This window comes from Candoia aspera, chromosome 5 (genome assembly GCF_035149785.1).
Source record: "Candoia aspera isolate rCanAsp1 chromosome 5, rCanAsp1.hap2, whole genome shotgun sequence".
NCBI lineage: Eukaryota > Metazoa > Chordata > Lepidosauria > Squamata > Boidae > Candoia > Candoia aspera.
In genome coordinates this window covers 52,120,812-52,137,958 of record NC_086157.1, presented here as the reverse complement: position 1 = coordinate 52,137,958, position 17,147 = coordinate 52,120,812, and the positions used below count along the sequence as shown (strand labels likewise).

The window sequence follows — 17,147 nt, the reverse complement described above, 5'->3', positions numbered from 1 at the left end:
TGCCCATTGTTCTTACATGAAAGGTGACTATTGCATCGGTAGGTAGACATATGGATAGTAGTGCTCATTGTGTTAACACTAGGTAAATGAGAAGTTAAATCTGTTAATATTTATGACAAATTCTTATTAAATCCATATAGGCAAAATCCAGTCCTTAGATTTATGCAGAGAATAATTGCAAAGCCAAAATACATGCTCTTTCTTTAACTCTTTAAAGATGAAATAATACATTTAAAATAAAACTAGTTTATTTTATTCAATAACATTATTTCCAACATTTCTCCTTCTGATTTAAATATTAATATTTTATAAAATATTCATGTTTGTTGGTATTTACTTTTTGCAACCTCCTGAGATCTCCTTTAAACAACCTTGGAATTAAAAAAAATGTAGTGTTATTACAAGCTTAAGGAAAGATAATAATGAATAATAAAGAATGCTAAATTCTGGATGTTTCAGCGAAAAGAAAAGGTGATGACCAAACTTGAATATACATATGCTCCAAACTTGGCTGAAAAAGTATGTTCCATATTTCTTAAAAGACAGCATTTTGTGTGATACAATGTGACAAACCATTTTAGATATTGTCCTTCTTTTCTAGTTTGGTTTGGAAGCCATCATTGGAAATCTCTGCAGGATTTAATGAACTTCAGTGCCTACTGCCTTACTTACTTGGCAGATGTAAATAATCTCATTTGAAGAATGTAACAAAGAAAAGAAACCATTGATTTCAAGCAAGCAAGCAAGCAAACAAAATAGGTAGCGGGAGTTACAACACATCCAACACTTTCCCAGGAAGTGAATGATTAGAGTTGGCATGTTATTTCTATATAAAAGGAATACAAACAACTCATAAAATCAAACAGAAAAATCTATTATTCTTTCTATAGATTCCATAGTGGTTATAGTGGTTATTGTGAAGCAAGTAATACAGACTGGGTTTTTCACTGTTGTTGTTCCACAACTATTTACTACGTGAAATATTAGACAATTAGACCATCTTTAATTTCACTCAGTGTGCTGCTTTAAAAAGGTGACGAGAAAAGGGCAGAGTGTAGCAGTGTGATAAAAATATGGAGAAAGGATTATGAAACATTTGTGGGGACCTCCTAAGTGTTTTCACATACATGCACAAGCATGCGCGTGCATGCACGCACACACACATACAGTGGTGAATTGCTTCAAGCATGGCTCTGAGTATTGGGCTAGGCAGACCAAAAGAATGGATACTGCTTCTAGATTCAAAACAGCTTTGTCCAAGCATTCCCAAGAAATGTTTAAAACACACACACACACACACTCAAACTATACTAATGAAACAAAAAAAAAAATCCTATCTATACAGCAGTCTCTTCATTTATCTTTTTTTTAAAAATGTAAATATACAAATCTCAATGACATATAAAACAAAGTCAACATGTGAATGGTAAAGACATGGGTAAAACAGGAAGACTGATGCTACAAAGAAATTTGCAAAAACATATGTACAAGACCCTGTTTTTCCTCATATTTCATAGATTGTAATGCATGTTTAACAGCAGCAGTCGAGGATGTAGTTCCAGGCACCAGACTGCAGACCTTGCTTCTGAACAAGGGAGCTGACTTCCCCCTTGCACGGATGTCACCAGATGACACTGGAGATACTCGTTTCCCGTGGTAAGAGGGGCAGGATTGCACTGTTTGTATGAGCTTCATCAGGATTCTGCTCTCGGTTAGTTTTTGTCTGTGGCCTCTGTCCATTAATAAGTGTCATCGGGATGTTGCAATAAGTATGCTGGTTACCTATTGAGGTAAGAGGCAGGGTGCCAGTAGGAGGTACGTCGTATTCATAGCTTCGATAATAGTGTTTCTGGCGCATCTGTGAATGATACGTGTTATGAAAAGTGGAGCGTAGATCAGGGTGGGCAGTGGCGAGAGCAGTGGAGGTAGCAGCAGCCATTGAAATTGCTGAGACCGTCTGCAGTTCCCCAAAGGGCCCCTGCTCACTAACATCTAAAACCTGCTCATGTGTAATGGGTTCTATCCTCTTAAAAGGCATTTCGTACTGTAAACGTTTCCAGAATTTGGAATTCAACTTGTTGCATTTTGGTCCATGCCATTTAATAACAGTTAGAAGCTTGATGGTATGTTTCAGGGCCTCAACTTCCTGGTAGTTCATAATTCCCCGCAGTTCACTGCATTCAATGAGGATCACTTTAATTTCTCCTGTAACAAGCATGTTCCTAAGTCTTGTTTCCAATTCAAAGATGCTCCAGCCTCTTCTTACCACATAATTTGGAGTCATGACAATGATCAATCGCTTGCTTTGGTCTACACATCTTGCCACATCTTCTATGTAGGCTGATAAGCAAAAGAGGAACTCAAGATCAGACAAAACTATACCTGAACTGTGCATTGTATGCATATCTTAAAGAAGTCCTTTTAATTTATGTATTAAAATTTTATTCAATTTAAATTTGCAAAGAACTATTCACCTGTTCATCTCTGTTAAGCAGTATTGTTCCTAGATGAGATCCCATTCTTGATTCTAGGAATAGGAAGAGAAATAGCTCCCTCAGGAGCTGTGCTACAAAAGCTGTTGGCAGAGTGGTCTCTGCCCCTTTTCCAGGAAGCAAGCAGAGAATGCCGGTAGCACAGGAAACCATTCAAACACTATCTCACATAATCTCTATATATTCTAGAACTCTATTAATTTAGAAGACTGATGACGCAGTCTGATTTATTTGTTTTTTGCATCTGTTTCTATGTTGTTAAATTTTTTGGAAGATTTTATTCTTGTACATGCAAGAAGATATAAGACAACATTTTTATTTTTTCTTTCTTTCACCTTGTGAGGGTGGGCACATTCCAATTCTTTGTCAGGCTGTTAAGTTGGGATATTTTTTTATCGTATGCTATGAACTTTTCAAAAAACATTTATTTTCCGTTGCTATATATCCTACCTTCTTATGTTAATAAAAGCTAGTATAAAATACATATACAATGTTTATTGTTTTTAGTTTTAGTATCATGTTACTTATTATTAATATGCTTTGATGTACTGTCATTTATCTTATTGGAATGTATAACAAAACAATATTGCATTAAAATATAGGTAAACAATTAACACATTACTAATGCTAACAAAATGAGTGTGATTATGCATGTGTGTATTAGTGTGTGTGTAAAAACTTACTTCCAGTTGGAATTAAATCTCTGTCGGGAATGAATAGTTTGTACCCATAATGCTTTTCAAGCATATCTGGTAAGATCTCAAGAGCAAATCGTTCTTCTTCCCCAGTTTCCTGATTCCACTGGTCAGGATCCACTTTGGTGTATGACAGATATGCATCATAATCTTTGTTATCTGTAAATATAAAGGGACAGGAAAGGGAGACAGATGAAAAAGCCGTATTTGATTTCATAATGATTTTCCCAATGCCCTATTTCATATGCCTGTGTATATAATTCTGCAATCTTTCTTATTTATTCTTCACCTTTTCCTATTTGGCCACGTAGCTGCTGGTGCTCCATCTTCTGTATAGTATTTTCATGATTATAAAAGTCATTTTACTAGATTCTCATGTCAAACTGAAAACTAGATTCCTTCTTCATCTCTTTACCTACAGCCTTCACAAAAATGTTGTTTGCAATATTCATAGCAGCTGCAGCAATTTAATCTTACTAAGATCCTAATGCTTTTTATTGCCTTGGGGCTTAAGAAATGCAGCCAGACAACATCAACAGTGAGAGACACATGCCCATTTTAAACCAGAGGAAAAAAGAAGAATTAATTTTCACAATAAGCCCTGGAAAAGTTATCAGAAGGCAAAGAGAGAGAGAGAACAAGTGACACCACAGAAACATATTGAGTAGACACTTTCCGCCTCCATTCAAGACCATTCCTCTAAACCGGTCTATGAAAAGAGAAGAAGGTAGGCAAGCACCACCACAGAAGCATGATTAGTTAGAATCTGCTCTCTCTCTTTTCTAATCCACTAGGCCATTACCACCAACCGATTTATGGGAGACATATGTCTTTAATGTCTTTGCTTTTAAATTATACTGTATTTTTCCCCCAATGTAAGTTCCATTAGGAAGATTGTTTCAAAAGACAGGATAATATCCTTAAAAGCTGAAATAAATTAATAAGCAACTTCAAAAACTGGCTTTGACTCTGAATGGCTTGAGACCCCAAGTATTTGTCAGAATGGCTGTCCTGAAATGCATGCTCTGTAATTTTAGTTTATAAATGGAATGTAGTAACAAAGTAATTAATAATCTTTAAAAAAAACACTCCATAGTTTGCAAAAATACAAAAACAAACCTAAATTTAAATACTATAAAAATATTTTGCTCACAGATGCGAGTAACAGTATATAACTTTGGAATGTTTGTATCCTTTTCCCTTAAATAAAGCACCATCTGAAAATCAGATTTTTGTAGATAGAAGAAAGGCCAGTTATACTGTATAACATAATTCATTTCATGAATGGAACAATAAATAGGAGTAAAAAAAGTCATGAATATCATAGTGAAAACCATGATTTTTTATTTATTCAACTTTAAATTAACTCAGTTCATTTCATGAAGGTGGCTTTGTTTTCTATATAATGGTATTTCTCCTCTAATGATTAATTAATATAATCCTTTAAGTCGATGCATTCAGTGTGCTAACCTGTAAGGTTGAATGAAGGCAGCCATAATTAATTTTCATTAAAGGGTCAATAATGCCAAATATTCTGGAACTAATTCAGTAGAAAATAAGGTCACATTTTGATTGTTGTTGTGAAGAAAGCAGGAGAAATCAATGGCAAGAATAATGAAATATTAACATTCCTCTAACTCTCCAGACAACATATGCAAAGACTATAGATACTATCAGTTGTTCCTGAAAGAAACCTGATTAAATATCCTACTATGAGTAATGTTATATTGATTCAGTGCTTACTAACAGGATGTCTTTTTCTCTACTCTATCTTACACTTCAGTCACAGCTTTAAAAATAATGCTCTAGCAGTGCTTCTGGTTGGCTATTTCACTTGTCTGCAAAAGGAAATTTTAAAGGCTTTTCTCTACTGTGGAAACCCTTCCTTTGCAGACAAGGGCACTGAATCCATAGATATTATATGCAAGAATGATAGGAACTGGTAAATAACCATTATATATTTATAATTAAGTAACAGAGATCTCTGAAAGTTTTGCACAGAAACTTCCATATTATTTTTCAAAATATATAATATTAAATAATAAGCCTATCTTTGAACTATGAATGCTGCATAGGATGGTGTTCTTCAAAAACTAACAGACAATATAATCTCACTGCTGGGAACGCCCCCCCCCCCATAAAATAATAGATGGACAATGATTATAAGATATATAGACTTATAATAAAATATAAAATTAGCATTAAAAAATAAAAATGTAGCATAATCAGTAAACTAGGGACAGAAATAAAAAAAGTAACTTGTAAATAGAAAGCTATTTAAAATACACAAATAATTTCCTGGTGAAATTTAGGTTGGCAAAGGTTTTTCGTATCTTGAATACTGAACTTATTAAGATAATTGTCACCAAAACGTTTATGAAATCCAGGAATTACTGAATGTTCTTGGTGATTTTCCAGCTGGCATGGCCAGCCCCTTTTTCCTCCTTCATCTTGTCTTTTGCCATACATCTTGTCTTAGTGCTTAAAATTCACCTCTAGCTGATGAGGGATTTAGACTACATCGTCATCACTATGTTAATGAGACTCAGCTGTATCTGAATATTATTTGAATACAGCTGGTTTATTTAGACTAAACCATGTTAAATTGCATTAACACCTTATTTCATTCCAAACCTAATTCATTTTTTTTTCCCTTTAAAGCCTATTCATGGTCACTTTTTGGTAGGCCATACATACATTTTTGTATGTTGAAGTGGCATGCTTTCTCTGAATTTAACCCCAATGCTTTTCATGATATTTTACACATTTCTTGCAGTATTGGCATTAAAAAGTACAGAGTATTAAAACATAAGCAAAAATTGTGGACTCCGCTCTGCTTTTTGATAAGAACTTCCTGCTTATTCTTGAATGTTTGAAAAAAGTGCAACTCAAGTTTCTGTATCAATGATTCTTCAAATGAAAATGTGATTGATTTCATTACACTTTGGCTTACACTTTGGCTTTGGGTTTTGAATATGCCATTTGAAAGATCTGCTTTTTGTCAGGGCAATGTGATTTAGTGATCAACACACAGCTCTTTATATTTCTACCCTAGAAAGAAAAACAACATCTCCTCTTGAATACATAAAATACAGAAAGCAAAAAGTATTAACTAGAGTCTTATGAACTGGCATACAGGTTAAAGACAAAACCTGAGTTCTGAAATCTCAGTCATCTATAATGGCTACTTACTCAAATCTTATCAGTTGTCTATAAAATAACTCTAACTACATTTTATTGGAATGGGAAGTGCCACTACAGTGCTTGATATTAAGCAAACTCAGCTTCCATCCCAGCAAATTTGTATTATAATGATTATTATTCTAACATATGCATTAGCTTCAGTGTGAGAAAAACAGTAGTATATATGAATCGAACTTTTTAAAAATCACTTGCTATCTTTATATTAAAAGAACATTTCTTAAAGTTTAGAACTCTTAGATGTATAATAAATTCTGTGACAAGCTTATTAAAATGATTTTCCAAATCTTATGTTACCTTACAATTTGCAAAATATTAATGAGAGATATACTCCACAAATAGTATAATATAATTTCCAAAACAATAACAATATTGGTTTGTCACTTATTCTTTTACTGAGTTTCATTTGTTAACTATAAGATTTGGCACTGATGGAAATACTAGATGAAATGCTATGGAAATAGCTTCAAACTGAATGATCTCTTGTCAAATATTTGCTCAGTTTCAATCAAATAACTTTAAAAATGCTTAATAGTTCTTTTCTTTGCATGACTTATTTAAATTAAATTCTGCTAAGGCAATATTTATAAAAGAAAATTCTAAACATTCTCTTAGGAGTCAACTAGAGTGATACAGAAAAGTTAAAAAGTCATTGCAAACAGGCTAAAGTATAAATATTCTCTCTGTTCTGTGGGATATTTATCTGACTTGTACACCCAAAAGAATAAGACAAACGGAATAAACAATAGCTAGATGTCCAAGGAATCAAAAATAGCGAAATGCTGTTATAAAGCTTACCACTTTACTACATGACATTCTGTGGGTTGGATGTAAACTACAAACTAGGCCCTCTGTGGATAGAAGGTTTTTCTTTTTAATGTTCATGGAAGTGGATCCAGAGAAGCTTCATACTGATGGAAGTTGGTGAGAAAGGAATTTTGATTCCTTCCCAATTTATTCCATCCAATTCCCTCCTTTTCCAGAGGAAACCCCATTTTCTGCAACAGAATGCAAGTGTAATACTGAAGGCTTCAAAGACAAGGGAACATGAAGGAAGTACATTTTTTTCCTCCAGTGTCTTTTAATGTAAATCTAAATCATCTCTCTGCATCTGCTAATAACTTTGGTAAGACCAGAACAAAAATTATAATGGGTCATGATAGCATAAACAATTACTTGAAATGATGCTAAGAATCCTTAGGCAATGAAATACAATTCATCAAGAAAAACCTGTCTTGATTCAGTAGACATATGTGTTACCATACTTGGCATACTGTTGGTAAAAAGAGCATGATCTCTCTTGTGTACCACTCATCCTGAAGTACTGTTATTTCCAGAGTAATGAATGATAGCCTTAGGGGTAAAATAACACAACTGCATGCTCCATTTTGTCCTTCCGATCTTCCACATATACAGAGATTATACCAGAATCATAATCCTGAAATGTACATAGAATGGCATTTCTATGTTCTGTAAAATGAAGATAAAATGAATTGGTACCATTTTCAGTCAGCAAAGTATCGTTACCTTGTTGTGGTGCTGGAGCTTGAGCACCTCAATGATGCCATGAGCTAAACCATGAAGGGCCACTCAAGACAGGAAGATCATGACAGAGAGGTCAGACTAAATGCGATCCCTGGGGAAGGTAATGGCAACCCACCCCAGTATTCTTGCCGTGAAAACTAAATGGATCAGTACAACCAGAGATATGTCGGTATACCATCGGAAGATGAGACCCCCAGGTCGGAAGATGGTCAAAATGCTACTGGGGAGGAACAGAGGATGAGTTCAACTAGCCCCAGACGTGATGACGCAGCTAGCTCAAAGCCAAAAGGATGGCTAGCAGCTGACGGAGTGGTGGTGAATGGCGAATCTGATGTTCTAGGCTTCAACACACCATTGGAACCTGGAATGTAAGATCTATGAGCCAGGGCAAATTGGATGTGGTTATTGGTGAGATGTCAAGATTAAAGATAGACATTTTGGGCATCAGTGAACTGAAATGGACTGGAATGGGCCACTTCACATCAAATGACCACCAGATCTACTACTGTGGACAAGAGGACCACAGAAGAAATGGAGTAGCCTTCATAATTAATAGTAAAGTGGCTAAAGCAGTGCTTGGATACAATCCAAAAAACGATGGAATGATCTCAATTCGAATTCAGGGCAAGCCATCTAACATCACAGTGATCCAAATATACGCCCCAACCACAGATGCTGAAGAAGCTGAAGTAGAGCAGTTCTATGAGGATCTGCAGCACCTACTGGAAAACATGCCTAAAAGAGACGTTATTTTCATCACAGGAGACTGGAATGCTAAGGTGGGCAGTCAAATGACACCTGGAATTACAGGTAAGCATGGCCTGGGAGAACAAAATGAAGCAGGACATAGGCTGATAGAATTTTGCCAAGACAACTCACTCTGCATAACAAACACTCTCTTCCAACAACCTAAGAAACAGCTTTATACATGGAGTTCACCAGATGGACAACACTGAAATCAGATTGACTACATCCTTTGCAGCCAAAGGTGGCGGACATCTATACAGTCGGTAAAAACAAGACCTGGAGCTGACTGTAGTTCAGATCACGAACTTCTTGCACAATTTAGGATCAGACTAAAGAGATTAGGGAAGACCCACAGATCAGCTAGATATGAGCTCACTAATATTCCTAAGGAATATGCAGTGGAGGTGAAGAATAGATTTAAGAGACTAGATTTAGTAGATAGGGTCCCGGAAGAACTATGGACAGAAGTTCTCAACATTGTTCAGGAAGGAGCAACAAAATACATCCCAAAGAAAAAGAAAAGCAAGAAGGCAAAATGGCTGTCTGCTGAGACACTAGAAGTAGCCCAAGAAAGAAGGAAAGCAAAGGGCAACAGTGATAGGGGAATGCAAAATTCCAGAGGTTAGCCAGAAGAGATAAGGAATTATTTTTAAACAAGCAATGCGCAGAAGTAGAAGAAGACAATGGAATAGGAAGGACAAGAGACCTCTTCCAGAACATTAGAAACATTGGAGGTAAATTCCAGGCAAAAATGGGTATGATCAAAAACATAGATGGCAAGGACCTAACAGAAGAAGAAGGGATCAAGAAAAGATGGCAAGAATATATGGAAGACCTGTATAGGAAGGATAACAATATCGGGGATAGCTTTGATGGTGTGTTCAGTGAGCTAGAGCCAGATATCCTGAAGAGTGAGGTTGAATGGGCCTTAAGAAGCCTTGCTAATAACAAGGCAGCAGGAGATGACGGCATCCCAGCTGAACTGTTCAAAATCTTGCAAGATGATGCTGTCAAGGTAATGCATGCTATATGCCAGCAAATTTGGAAAACACAAGAATGGCCATCAGAGTGGAAAAAATCAACTTATATCCCCATACCAAAAAAGGGAAACACTAAAGAATGTTCAAACTATCGAACAGTGGCACTCATCTCACATGCCAGCAAGGTAATGCTCAAGATCATGCAAGGTAGACTTCAGTAATTCATGGAGTGAGAATTGCCAGATGTACAAGCTGGGTTTAGAAAAGGCAGAGGAACTAGGGACCAAATTGCCAATATCTGCTGGATAATGGAAAAAGCCAGGGAGTTTCAGAAAAACATCTATTTCTGTTTTATTGACTATTCTAAAGCCTTTGACTGTGTGGACCATAACAAGTTCTGGCAAGTTCTTACTGGTATGGGGATACCAAGTCCTCTTGTCTGCCTCCTGAAGAATCTGTATAACGACCAAGTAGCAACAGTAAGAACAGACCAGGGAACAACAGACTGGTTTAAGATTGGGAAAGGAGTATGGCAGGGCTGTATACTCTCACCCTACCTATTCAACTTGTATGCAGAACACATCATGCAACATGCTGGGCTTGAGGAATCCAAGGCTGGAGTTAAAATCACTGGAAGAAACATTAACAATCTCAGATATGCAGACGATACCACTTTGATGGCTGAAAGCGAAGAGGAACTGAGTAGCCTTATGATGAAGGTGAAAGAAGAAAGTGCAAAAGCTGGCTTGCAGCTAAACCTCAAAAAAACCAAGGTTATGGCAACGAGCTTGATTGATAACTGGCAAATAGAGGGAGAACATGTAGAAGCAGTGAAAGACTTTGTATTTCTAGGTGCAAAGATTACTGCAGATGCTGACTGCAGTCAGGAAATCAGAAGACGCTTAATCCTTGGGAGAAGAGCAATGACAAATCTCGATAAAATAGTTAAGAGCAGAGACATCACACTGAAAACAAAGGTCCGCATAGTTAAAGCAATGGTGTTCCCCGTAGTAACATATGGCTGCGAGAGCTGGACCATAAGGAAGGCTGAGAGAAGGAAGATCGATGCTTTGGAACTGTGGTGTTGGAGGAAAATTCTGAGAGTGCCTTGGACTGCCAGAAGATCAAACCAGTCCATCCTCCAGGAAATAAAGCCAGACTGCTCACTTGAGGGAATGATATTAAAGGCAAAACTGAAATAGTTTGACCACATAATGAGAAGACAGGACACCCTGGAGAAGATGCTGATGCTAGGGAGAGTGGAAGGCAAAAGGAAGAGGGGCCGACCAAGGGCAAGATGGATAGATGATATTCTAGAGGTGACAGACTCATCCCTGGGGGAGCTGGGGGTGTTGATGACTGACAGGAAGCTCTGGCATGGGCTGGTCCATGAAGTCACGAAGAATTGGAAGTGACTAAATGAATAAAGAACAAACCCATTTTCAGCCTCTTGTATTTTTATATATTCATATTTACTTGGGAAAGAAGGAAGACTGGGGTAAGCTTGACAGATAGAGGACTTTGGTTGGTAAAGCTTATTAATATCAAGAAAACCCAAATAAAATATTTTAACATAATTGTTAAGGTTCTCTATGAAAATTCAATTCAGTGGAAATCCAAATCTTGTAAGATTTGTTTTGGAAACAATGCTATTTCATTATTTATTTATTTCATTATTTCATTATTTATTTATTGGAAACAATGGCATTTCAATATTTATTTATTATCCAGTTTCAGGGCCCTCTGACTGATGACTCTGGGTGGCTTACAGATAAAAAAGAAAAAAGAATATATAAAAATATAAATAAAAAAGATCTGTAATGACCAGAAGAACCATATTTCCAGCTATAGGCAACTATAAGTAAATATAGCTAACAATTACCCTTTTCCAAGGCCTGGGAGAACAGCCAGGGTTTTAACAGTTTCCTAAACATCATAATGGTGGGAACCATATGAGTCTCTGTAGGGATTTCTCCAGAAGGCGGCACTGCAACATAGTGAGGTTCCTGGGCCCCACAAGGTAACACTGTTTGATTGATGGGACCAGAACACACCCACCTGCTTGACCTTACCAGCCAGTCAGAAACAATTGGAGATTACGGATTTTCTGTTTACCCTTATTCTTCCCCATCGGAATATAACTCTAGGCCTAAAATTTGAGTTTTGGCCTGAAAGGCTGTTGTGATACTCTTGCAAAAGGTTGCCTAATGATCTTTCCAGATTTCTTGATAATTAATTTTTAACAATCCCATTCAGTCAGTGCTTTCTCTCTCTCTCTGAAACACATGCATGCATATACTGAAAGTAAAACAAAAACAAAAAACAAAATGGGCTCTCCCATAACTTTTTTACATAAAGATCTATTTTCAGGATTAAGACTTTATAATTCCCCACACCCTCAAAAAGAAAAGAAATAAAGAGTTGAATATCTCTTTGGCCCTGTAACATATTTAGAGTTTTTCTTCTACTACCCTCCCAAAAAATTAACAAATACAGAGACCTTAAGACACATACCCCCTTTTCTACATAGCTGATTGGCCAAATAAAATAAAATAAAGTTCCTGGTTCTTCTCAGATTCTCACTGGAGCACAGAAGAAAAAATATCCAAATCTTAGAATTTCATGTGGTCCCTGAGCAACATTTTTATGGTTCCCAAGAGCCTTCTCACTAAATTGCTGATTTTCAGCATTGTTATTTGTTGTTGAAAAATGATTTCCCACTATTTTTCAACAAAGATGTAATACAACTAAAGAACAAAAAATAAATTCCCAGATCAAAACAAAAACAAAAAAACTGGACTTGGCTATTTGCCTAGTTCTGTTTCATCAATTTCATCCCACACACTGCAGCATTTATTCTTTTCAAAATCCTTAAGTGTAGCACAATCCAGGTCATATAGGATTTAAAACCAACTACAGCAATAGCAGCCTAGGCCAAACTACACCTATTTATCCAGCTCCATCCTGGCATAGTTCCTTGGGCTGAAAGTGATTGTAATGGATCTTTGAATCCATCATTGGTCAATGGGCTCTATAAGACTTCATTAATTGGCCAATCAAACTCTCCATGGCAGTTGCTCTGTTTCCTCCATTATTTCTTCATGGACAGAGACATCTGCTCCACTCTTCTCTGTTTAAGGAGAAACAACACATGCATACTTCTGCTTTGCTATGGGGAGGAACTTGCTTGCTGAGTTCCACAAAGATAGGATAGAAAGATTGACTCAAGGAACTACAACTTAGGGCTACCGATCTGGGCAGCAGAACCTAGACTATTACTAGAAGGCAAAAAAGATACAAAACTTTCTTTGCTACCCTAGGAGTTTTTGGTGTATTTCAGCATTGATCTTGTCATCCTATGATAACTAACACATGATATTTACAAAACAGTATGTGTGATAAATAAGGTGATTCACTGACTGCATGGAACATGGTGGGCAGTGCCCATCTGCTGTAATGGAACTGCCTTCACTATGTATAGTATATGAACAAAATGTTAATTCATATAAATGGAAATTTGCTGTTATTCAAGAGAAGGCAGAAAGGCATTTCTATCAGCAGCTTGAAAGCCAACAATTAATTGCAGCACTTTTCCCAGCTCTATAAGTAAAGCATAAAAAAGCAAGCTCCAGGAGCATGGAAAGTAAATACAACAGATGTCATATACAAGTTAACATAAGGGAAAGTCAGAAAGTCAGATGTAGTTGTCCGAATAGATGCAACAGGAGAATGGTTCATTGGCAGAAAGTCCTAGTTTCAATCCCCAGAAATCCCAATTAAAGAATCTCAGGTAGCAGAACTGGGAAAGAGCGAAACCACAGAGACCTGATACCATGTATGTACAATCTTTTTAGAAGGGATTAGATTAGTAACTTAGCTTTGAGCTGTCTGGATAACCTTGGGCCATTTACTTCATATGGGTCTAATACATCCCACAGGCTTGCTCTGGCAATAAAACACCATGAGGAGAAATAGTTTCAGTCTTCAGGTCCTTGGAAGAAAGCTTTATTTAAATATCATAAGCAAAAGTGATGCACACATGAGCAGCAGTTCAAATGGCAGTTTGAGCCAGGGGCATATCTATGTTATAGGCAACATTTTAAAATCAGTTGTGAAGCAGAACTGATTCCAACTGATGTAAGCCAAAAGACCATGCTATTTATCTAATACAATGATACTTTTGTTCACCTAAATTGGTTGTTATTTTGTCTAAGGCTGTATCTGCCTTAAGATGTAATTAGAGGTACAGAAATTGGATTGACATTATGGAAAGTAGAGAGCACATTATATTTTTTATTACTCATATGAATATATTGAGTGATGAGTGATATGAGTGATGCCATGGATGTCCTGTCCCAATGCCTGGAGGCTGTAAGCGCCTGGAAGGGGTGCAATGGGCTTTGACTCAACCCAAGCAAGATTGAGAGGCTTTGGGTATTTGGGCCTTCTGGTGACAAGGTTTTTCTACTGTTGGTCCTGGATGGGGTGGCAGTGACCCAGACAGATCCTGTGCGCAATATGGGGGTTCTCACGGACTCATGGCTCCTGCTTGAAGAGGAGGTGGCAGTCATGGCCAGGAGGACCTTTGCTCAACTTTGTGTTGTGCACCAGATACACTCCTTCCTGCATCAGGAAGTCATCCAGTCAGTCACTCATGCCCTAGTCATCTCCTGTATACTGTAGACTATTGCAATGTGCTTTACATGGGGATACCCTTGAAGAGTATCCAGAAGCTACAACTGGTTCAAAATGTGGCTGCGTGAGCAATTTTGGGTGCCTGGCTAGGAGAGCCTTTGTATACCTTCTGGTTGTGCATCAGTTGTACCCGTTCCTGGGCCAGGAGGCTTTGCTCACAGTCACTCATGCCCTCGTGACCTCCCATCTGGGTTACTGCAATGTGATCTACATGGGGCTGCCCTTGAAGAACATTTGGAAGCTTCAACTGGTGCAGAATATGGCTGCATGGGTAGTAAATGTTGTCGGATATTCGATACATGTAACACCACTGTGTGAGCTCCATTGGTTGCTGGTGTGCTTCCGGGTCCAATTCAAGGTGGTGGTTGTGATCTTTAAAGCCCTTCATGGCTTGGGACCAGGTTACCCACAGGACCATAGGTTGTTTCTACCTGTCCAGTTTGGTCCGGCAGGTTGGGCATGCTATGAGTCCTGTCAGCCAAGGAATGTTGGCTGGTGGGGACTAGGAGGCATGCCTTCTCTACCATAGTGCCTGACCTCTGGAACATTCTCCCTTCAGAGATCAGAATGGCCCCGACCTTGTTGGTCTTCCATACAGCCATGAAGACCTGGTTATGTGCCAAGGCCTGGGGCCTTGAGTGTGTTAAGGGCCCTGTTTCTTGTCTATATTAACAGCTGTGCCATTTGTTTACTTGGTGACCATATATATTTATTTTGTATTGTTTTAATTGTTTTATGTTTTTTTAAAATGATTGTAAGTCAGCCAAATGGCTTAAGACTGAATGGCATTTTGTTCTGTCATACATAGGGTCACCATGAGTTGTAAACGACTCGACGGCAACTAACAACAACACAATGCCACCCAGAGTCACTTGTTGAGATGAGCAGCTATAGAAATCAAATAAATAAATAAATAATATTGAATTCCATTTAAATAACGGAATGTATGAAATATGGATTAAAGAACTTATTTTGCAACCTAACTGTATATTTATATTAGTGTTCAAACATATTAATTATGATTAACTGACTCTATAACTAGCTTTTCATGATATTTTATGTCAATTAAATAATGAGTGGCTAATGTTGAAAGTATTTCAACAAGGTGCTTGGCACCCTGAGAAGTTGTGTGCATCAGACACAGCCAGGAACAACTTCCAAAGCAGCAACACATGCCTGGAAAAAGGCCTGGCTATTTTAATGAAGAGAGATGCTTTGTTCATATTAGCACTTTTTTCAAATGCTTCTCACGGGTCTGTTTATTGCAATGGTTTAATATTCAGATAATGAAAAGATCAAAATCAATTGAAGAAAAATACTACAAAATGAGGAAAACCTACTAAAATGTTCCAAGGCTCATCTAATAGGAAAGTTGAAGTACTGAAATTATACGAGTAATTTGAAAATCTTGATAATATCATGTAAGAATAACATGAAGCTAGAGCTGATATTTATGTTCCTGGTATTAAAATACCAAAAGGCATTTGGTTGCCTTGCACTGCAGAGCAAGAATGGCAAAATAACTGCAGTGTTCATTGCTTAATGAAGCAGGCATTGTCAAAGTTTATCATAAATCCCCTCCCCCTCCTCCTCCCCCTCCTCCTCCTCCTCCTCCTCCTCGTACACCAAGGATATCTATAGCTCTTTAGTGTTTAACATAAGACTTAAACTTTTATTGGTTAAATCAAGTTTATTTAGACATAACTGGAAGCAGGACTAGGAAAGAGATATAAGATGCAAATTAATGCTTAATTTTTTAAAAACCCTTTTCTGATTCAAAACTGTTTGAATAATAAATAAATTATCTCTTTCAACATCCTTAATCAATTGGAGCTTGTCAGCAATCAAAATATAAAGAGATGATAGAATCTATTCTACATCTGACAGTTGTAGAATGGATTTTAATTTTTATAAAATACTTAAGGTTAATTATAATGTGTCAAAAATAATCATTTTTAATTGAATTCATCAGTAGATGAATTCAAGATGGCAGACTTAATAAAAAATCATTTTTCATGATGGGTAAAGGTAAACATGTAGCAATTGGCATTTATTTTCATATGTTTTAGATTTTTGTGTGGCTGTTCACTAATATTAAACTGCCCAAATGGGTGGGGAAACAACTTGGTCAATTTTTCCAAACTTCTGAAAAGCAAAGAACTTCCTGTCTCAGCTTGTGTGTGTACTATTGACTGCTGTTCCAGCTTTGTATGAAAGTGTCCTATTGCTCAAGAGAATTCTTGTTTGGTTCCCCCACCCCCCAATCCTGGCCCTCAAAGCTGTCTGAGCTGCTGGAACTGTAATGGGCAGAACAAATAACCTCAAGGAACAGGAGGAAGATCTGTTACCAACATGAGGGTCAGATAAAGGAAACCTGAGTCTGAGAAAATGACTCAGACAAGACCCTCCCTAGTGCTCATGAAGATAAAGGGAGAGTGGGGGAAGTGCATTGGACTTTCAAGACTGATGTCAGCCCTTCATGGTAGACCATGACTAGGAAACCAAAGTCATGCAGGCCAATACTATTTTTATTGTACGGTTATGGTAACGGAATCTTGCTAATTGTGTTTTTCTTTGGAATGTCTACAGACCTTGTGGTTCTTCTAATACTGCCCTCTTTGGCTTTGTTTCTATATGTACTAAAAGGAATTAGGATCATATTAAGATTAAAGGGCTACAGCTGCCACAAATATTGTATTTATTTATAGCTTGCACATGAGCTAAGAAACTATAAAAACTAAATTTGGAGCACACAATAAAATTCTGGTTGTCTAGATCTGTAGACTTCAGTG

At 37.2% G+C, this 17,147-nt stretch overlaps 1 protein-coding gene across 1 annotated transcript in view; it reads right to left on the bottom strand.

Annotated features, from left to right (window-relative positions):
- Window positions 1–286: 286 nt before the first annotated feature.
- Window positions 287–17,147, bottom strand: part of IL1RAPL1 (interleukin 1 receptor accessory protein like 1) — an 826,443-nt gene continuing 809,582 nt past the window's right edge. Inside the window, exons 10-11 of the mRNA XM_063305201.1 lie at window positions 3,176–3,346; window positions 287–2,340 (exon numbers count right to left, since the gene is read on the bottom strand). Coding sequence (XP_063161271.1) covers window positions 1,622–2,340; window positions 3,176–3,346 — 890 coding nt within the window. The 3' untranslated portion in view covers window positions 287–1,621. The remainder of the gene's footprint in view (window positions 2,341–3,175; window positions 3,347–17,147) is intronic.